Source organism: Apteryx mantelli, chromosome 17, assembly GCF_036417845.1.
Source record: "Apteryx mantelli isolate bAptMan1 chromosome 17, bAptMan1.hap1, whole genome shotgun sequence".
Lineage (NCBI taxonomy): Eukaryota > Metazoa > Chordata > Aves > Apterygiformes > Apterygidae > Apteryx > Apteryx mantelli.
Window position 1 is genome coordinate 14,431,205 of NC_089994.1, and position 7,601 is coordinate 14,438,805.

The 7,601-nt window shown below is 42.1% G+C and overlaps 1 protein-coding gene across 1 annotated transcript in view; it reads right to left on the minus strand.

Annotated features, from left to right (window-relative positions):
• The window catches only part of TMEM132C (transmembrane protein 132C), a 216,055-nt gene extending 215,906 nt beyond the window's left edge, over nucleotides 1-149 (minus strand). The window contains exon 1 of the mRNA XM_067307074.1: nucleotides 30-149. Coding sequence (XP_067163175.1) covers nucleotides 30-105 — 76 coding nt within the window. The 5' untranslated portion in view covers nucleotides 106-149. The remainder of the gene's footprint in view (nucleotides 1-29) is intronic.
• Nucleotides 150-7,601: the final 7,452 nt, after the last annotated feature.

Below are 7,601 nucleotides of genomic sequence, written 5' to 3' on the forward strand. Positions count from 1 at the left end.
ACGCCCCCCCCGCGCGGCCAGCCGCTTACCTCCGCAGAGCAGGGCTCCGAGGAGCAGCCTGACAGCCGGGCAGCGGCGCCCGCCGCCGCGGGCCGCCCCCGCCATGCCGAGCACACGGCGCCGCGTCCCGGGCGCCGCTCCGCGAGGCTCCGCCGCCGCCGCCGCCCGCACCGCTAGCTGCCGCCGCCGCCGGCCGCCCGCGCCATGGCCGAGCCCCCCGCGCACAGCGGCCGCCCGCTCAGCGCCGAGGCGGGCTGCTCGCCATGCCGCCTGCGGGCCGCCCCCTGCCCTCGCCCCCTGCCCTGCCCTAGCGCCGGCGGGGGCGGGCCGGCGGCGCGGGGCTCAGCGGCGCGGCGCCACCGCCGCGCTCCGCGGGCAAAACTTTTGAAGCGGGCGGGCGCGGGGCGGGGAAGGTGCCGGAGCGCGGGGGGAGCCGCCGGGGCTGCGCCTGTCCCCGGCCGCCCGACCCGCAGCGCCGCTGCCCGCCGCTCCAGCCGGCTGCGCTTCCCCTGCCTTTATCTCGGGGCCGCCGGCGACGGCGCGCGGAGACTTTTCTCTGAGGGGGGAGGCAAAGCCGCACGGGGCGGCGGAGGCGGCAACCTGCGGGACGAACCGGGGCGTGCTCCAATCGGGGGGAGCCCGCGCGAGCACCCGCGCGGCACCCGCCCCCGCCCCCCGCGGCGGCCGTTGGTCTCGCGCTGGCGGCCGTTGGAGCCCGCAGCGGGGGGGAGGGGGCAGCCCCCACCTAGCGGCCGCGCTCAGCGGGGAAGGGGGGGGGGAGCGCCCTGAGGGGAAGCCGCCCCTGAGGCAGCGGCTGTGGGGAGCCCGCCGAGAGGGCGAGGCGGAGACCGGGAGCTGGTGTCAATCCCCTCGCGCGCAGCCCCCCCGCAGGAGAAGGCCGACGAGGTGAGCCCCCCCCCCCCCCCCGCCCAGTCAGGGCACCGGGGCTGCGGAGGGGGAAAGGCGGTTGCCGAGCTCAAATGGTGGGAGAGGGGGGAGTCCCTCCGCCGTGGGGCGCCGGTGCGGTTTGGCCAGAGTGGGGCGAAGTGCCGAGGTCAGGAGGGGGCGGTTGAGCGAAGGGCCTGCCCTTGTGGAGGAAAAAAGCCCACACAGAAATGAGGGGCTATCACTACCTTGTTTCTTCAGTCTTGCTTTCCCAAGTGTTGGTTTAAAGCAACATGTATTTAAAATAGCAAACAAAAAGAGAGCCTTACTGGAACAGGACACTTCATCGCATGTACATGCTTCCCTCAGGAGAGAGGGTGAGAACCATAGCAGGTTTTAATCACGTTGCTTAAGGCATTACAGCCTCTAAGCTGAAAAGATTGACCCACCTGGATTTTGCCTATCTCCAGCCCAGTCATTGCTTCTTCCTCCTTATCCTCTTGTTCTCTCTTTTCCTTCTCTCTGTAGGAATCTTCAGTTCCTTCTTCCAAACATAATTCTCAGGCTATATTTTTATTCCCACTCATTTAATTTGATGCTCTCATTTGGGAGCCCTGGGTAACTGGCTGGTATCTCTTTCTCCTCCTTCTGGCCAAAAAAGCAAACATGCATAGCCTAACACTTAACATACTTTTAATAATTTTTGCTAGAGCTGTGGCATAAGGTAGGCAAGGTATATTTTACTCAGTGAGAAGTAGCGAGCACAAGAATCACCTAAATGGGGAGTAAAACCCACTGCTCCTTAACAAAACATTGCCTGAAAGCAGTGATTTTGCTTGCAACCTGCTGCTTTTATCGAGAAGTTAGGCCCTGACCCTTCAGGCAAATACTCATAGCCGAGCCGTTTTTGCTGGCTAATTGACTAAATTGGTGAGATCTGTAGTCAGATATTGAAACAGGTGTGAACACTTTTCTTTAGGTAGTTTCCTAAGTAAAATGAGTAAAACTTATTTTGACTGATATTAAAAAAAACCATTTTTTTATGTGGGGCATTATTCCCAGTATAATAAGGCAAATTAGAAAAGACTACCTTAAAATATAGAATCCTAATGAGGAACTGAAGAGAATTTTGTCTGTAGTATGTTTTGTATTGTCATGGTTTACATGATTTTATTGTCAGTAGCAGTTAATTCAAATCGCAAAAAGAGTATATCATATGAATGCAATTCTAAGATAATTTTCCCTCATAAGACTGTAAAAAAAAAAGCTTTTCTCAATGAAAAACTCATTCAAAAATGTGTAACATTTTGTGTCACGTGTCTCTTCTACTGCGATTATGAATTCTGCTAGACACTACAGATACTTGTTAGATGAGCTTAAATGTAAGAATCCTGCAGCCAACAGTAGAATGCAGGAGCTAACAAACATTTATGCCCTGTCTGCACTTGAATTTGTAGATAATATGTGTATACAATCCATCTGATTTATAAGGTAAAGCAGGTACAATCAGGATAAATGGTATTGCTTACCAAGGGACCAAAAGACATTCTATTGTTATTCATAAACTACCAATATTTATCATCTTTTCTTTGAATTGTGAGGAAATTTTCAATTTAATGTAAATTAGAGAGAACAGGAGATTGTTTGGAAATACTGACAAGTAGAGTATGTCCTATTGTCAAATCCAAATTGCAGTGTATATAATGTTATTTGCATAAAATAAAATGCTCAGAAGAAGGTTTGGGGTATTATGTGTAGAATACATTGGCAGAGACTTTCATGGATAAGAAATAGAACTCGGATAACAGAGTGATAAACATGGTATAAAAATCTGGACAGAATAGATTTTGCTATCAGCTATCTTTATGCCTTTGCAGTTTGATTTCTTGCAGTGGATGCAGCTGGATGCAATTTTTTAGGTACCAGAATTTTCAATAGAAGCTATGCCTAAGATGATTTGTTCAGGTTGGCGTTTTCCAAGGAACCTGAAGAGTTAGATATGCAAGTCATACTCAAATTCAAAGAAACTAACTTAATATATTTATTAATGCATTTATAATGAAAATAGGGGATGCTGTGAAGAATTTAAAACAACAGTATATTTAATAGCAAACACAAAAATAGAGGAAGGGTATATCTGAAGGCAAGGGAAAAAGGAAGCTGGAAAGGAAACCTGAGAAAGGAAAATGTAACATTAAGATGCAAAAAATATGGAAAATGCCATTACCAGTCTTTGATACTGTTCAAATTCTGCCTGTAAACATGTAAGCAAAGTATTCTATATATGTTAAATTATATCTAATCCTAAAATTTGGTTTTTATGATATTTTATTGCTTCAGAGTGGTTTTGTCTGTTTAAAGTTAGATTCTGCCATTTTATTCATGTTGATTATTATGTTACTTCTCAAATTTTCCTGTTGAAGTCAAGTAGGTTAGTTTGCAGAAGCTATATAACATGAATGGATATGAGTTTAGTCCTAAGAGATCAGTCCTGTTCTCGCTGAAGTTTATGGAAGTTTAATCCCAGAGTTCAGATCTTGCCTTTTCAAAGGGTTAATAATGTGAGTGAGGAGAAATGGTTAATTTTTTTTTTCCAGTGAATTTTTCCATTAACCTTAGCTTAGACTTAGCACGTCCTAGTAATGATGTATCAAGGTGTTTGTTCTGAATGCAAGGAATGCTGAATAGTGTGTTACTTAATTTTGCATAGATTTTGTCATAATTTTGTTGTTTTTCACTTGTAATAAATATTTCATCAACAGATACTTTTAATATAGTTATATAACTTGATTTATATGAGGGAATCTCAAGAGCTTTTATCTCAAATTTTGATGTCTTTATGAGCTCTTATATGTGTGACTTAGAACAAGCCCAACTGACATTTTTGGTCTTACATGCAGTGTATTTCCTGCAGTAAATGTAAGGAAACGGGGAATCTTTTCAGAAACAGCTAGGTGGTGACAGTGGGCTAAATTTGGCTTCTTAGGGTCACTCAGCCTCCTAAAATTTTCAAAAGGAGCCTGCAATGTACTTTGCACTGCAGATGCAACCTACCACAAGGTCTGTCACAACCTCCACTTCAGATTTTGGGAACAGCAATGTTGAGGTCATGTGCCAATTCACTGACTCAAAGCTGGAAAATTAAAGCAGCAAGAAAACGCTATCGATCAAAGCACATATTGCCATGTGCACATAGCAGCTGGTAGGGGAACTCCCCAGGCTGTATGTAGACACTGAGATCTTTTGAACAACTTGTATTTTGCAGGTGCACCTACTGCATCCATACAGAAGTTCTGTATGGCAAACATACCTCACGAGCATTTCTCAGGTGAAAACATGGTCATACACTTTGAGGAGTCGCATGTTAAATTGATGATTGAATGTTACAATAGGCACTTAGAGCTATTCAATTTCCTATTCTTTTGTTGGATAAGAAAAAAAGCTATAGTGTTGTCTTATACTGAACATGGAGATGTATAACATTCATCATAAAATGGAAAATGCTTGAAGTATAAAATTTTACACATTTTTCTTAATGTGAAAATGTGTTTATTTTAAGGGGAAAAAATGGACAAATTATGTGCAATGTAGACTTTCTGTAACAAAAGAAAATCAAAAACATACCAACCAGACCAAAGATGGGACTGGAAGCAGAAGTATGTCAGAAGGAATAATCTGATAGGACTTTAGAAGGGCAGACATTGGGGTTGTGGTGTTGCCAGCAATTTAACACTCATGACATAAGGGAGTATAATAGACATTACATCCTGTAAACTTGATCAGTCTATAATGAAAACTAGTCTTTGACCACTGCTATGTAATTTACCCCCAAAATGTATATCGTCCTTGATACATGCAACTATTTTTGGATATGATCATTTAACACTGACTGTGTCTTACTACTCGAGGGCCCATTTAACTTGTTCTCTGTTTTTACTTGCCATGTATTGTTGTCCTTGGCACTATATCATACAAATGACTCTGCCTTTCAGTGTGACCTTAAACAAGTCACCTACTCTATTCCTCAATGTCCGTATATGTATAATGGGATAATGACACCAAATAGCTTCTGTAAAGTGCATGGGCATGTAGAGGAAAAAAGCAATGTATATATTCTAGCATTCTTTAAAATTAATAGGACTCAGTGAATAAATAGTTTTCTTATTTAATGTATGCCTCTCTTTCTGCTCACATATTGTCTTGTAATTTATTCATAATTGTTCTTTTCTGAACTCATTTGATTTAATTTAAATTTAGCATTTCTTTTTAAACCTTGGAATGTGATCATGGCCAGTTCACTGCAAGTGTCTATACTGAAACTGGATTCAGTCTTGCTCCGTGTATACAAGGTCTCAACAGGAAGAATGGGAGGAGGGTGGGCCCCAAATTCTGCCAGTGATCTCAGGCCATGTTTAGGAATAGAGTGGAAGAATGTTCAGGATTCAGTTTTATCCCATCCTTGTACCTGGATGTGTTATCATCGCTCTTCTTTCTTCTATGCTTTGTTTTGCAGTTGGGCATATTGCCATTTAAGGTGATTTTGTTATACTTCAGCATTAGCATTTCTCCTTGAAATAGAGTTATAATCTCTTAGATTTGTTCATTTGTGCTACATGCAGACAGCATGGCATGGGTTTATATTCAATACATCTTGTGTTTATTTTTCTATCATAGTGCCTAGAGCTGTCATCTTTTCGTTTTACTAATTTGTTTAACAAGGACTTAGGATCATAAGATGCCATTACTTGGAAAAAGAACCAGCGCACTGAGTCCCTGTGATCTTTCCCAGTTACACTCATGATTGTGTGGGTCAGAAATTTGAGTGGGCACAAGTATGTATCCCTCAGTCTTAGAGCTTGGGAGAAGGTTTCTTTTTTGACCCAAAGAGCACACCTCAAAATCTAGCAGAGTACATTAAAAAGAATAGTAGATATTCAATTCACTGATATTGTGGGGAGTGAGTATGCTGCCTCCCCTCCTACCTTTTAACACTGCTACAGAAGTGAGACAAATTTTAGTAACAATGGAGACAAGATGCCAGGTGGCTAACAGTAGTTTTAGGTATTTATTGTCTAATTCTATTCACAGATAGTTCAGTAAAGTGAAGGAAGTATCTCTTGTCTCACTCCTGCCTTTGCAAAATTTATCAGTGGGAAGCTTTAGAGAAACAGATCCAAGAAAGCAACTTCAAGGTAAATGGTATGCCATTTAAAATGGGACATTTGATAAAGAATATATAGGGATCTATGAGTCTTTTCAACATTTGAATTTCTGGTTCCGAAGGCCTTACCTGAGACATAAGCTTTAGAAAAGTCAGGTTATTAGCTAAGATGCAGGGTTTAATTTTCTGTACTTGTATAAAAAATTACTCTATGTTCATGTGAAAGCTTTTCCAAAGTGTTCAATAATCAAAGTTTTTCAACAGTCCTGTCTTTTGGTCAGTGTCCTAAGAATCTCCATTATAAGAATAGCTGTACAGAGTTCAGACCAAAGGTTCACCTAGCTTCTTTCTGACAGTGGCCAAAAACTTCTTGGGAAGGCTTCAAGAGGAGGGCAAGTGTGCAGTGGTACTTACTCCTTTCCCAAGCTCTAAAGATTTGAGGCTCAGGGAATTCCTAAGCCAGCAGTCATATCATTGTCTTTGATAACACTCCCCTGGATTTTTCTAATTGTTTTTGAACCCCTCCACATTTTTAGCATCCACAAATCCTGTATTGATTCTAGAAGCAAATACCGGTGGTTTTATATGTAAATAATGGTTCTGTGTGACTTTATTTTTGGATGACAAACTTGTGATAACTCAGAAGGGTCAATCTTTCATGATCTCCATACTTCTAGTAAATACTCAAATTACCAGTAACATTTGGAACTGTTAGCTTCCAGGAACATATGCAAATATAACTTGATCATTTGTGAAAAGCAAAAGTGAGCAGAACTTGAACAGAGCTATGACTAATTATTTGTTTTCATATTGCAAACACTTGCTGAAATCTCTGGCAGCATTTTTTTCAGCTGTAACACCAGTTTCTTTCCTTATTTCTTTGTTTTATCCAAGTATTATAGCTTAACTATAACCTGAGACTGCAAACTCTTGGGAAGGACTGTCTTCTTTCATAAAGCTGGGCACTTGCTGAAACGATGGGGTCCTGGACTAATTATGATTTCTGGGTTCTATTGCAATAGGAGTCTATAAACTAGTAATGCCTATGTCTTATATAGTGTTTTTCACGTGTATATCTCATAGCAGTTCTGTATATGAATAACATTTGGAACAACTCATCCACAAGTGTTTCTGATCCCTCTTATTGCTTCCTTTACATTTATATACATAAAATACAACAAATCAAGATATCTTGAGAAGCATCAAATATATATATATATCATAACTCTATTTAGTATATTTTCTGCAATGTGACTTAATTGTCTTAATATAGATGTACTAATTTAGGATACAAATATTGTCAGATATAACACATTTGAAAGGTGTTTGTCACTTTGCTGCAGCATGGTTTGTTTTGCTTAAAGTTAAGTCTTTGAAACACTCAGGCACATCTGTTGCAGGTTGCATTTTGAAAAACGATAGCTACTTCAAAGTGCTGTGTCCAGGATAAATTGCTAATCCAGGTGAACCCCTTGACACTTAGCCTCAGTTCAACCATTACTTTAAACACGTGGTAACAATTATTAGACTCTAAAGCTGTATTAGACATACCAGA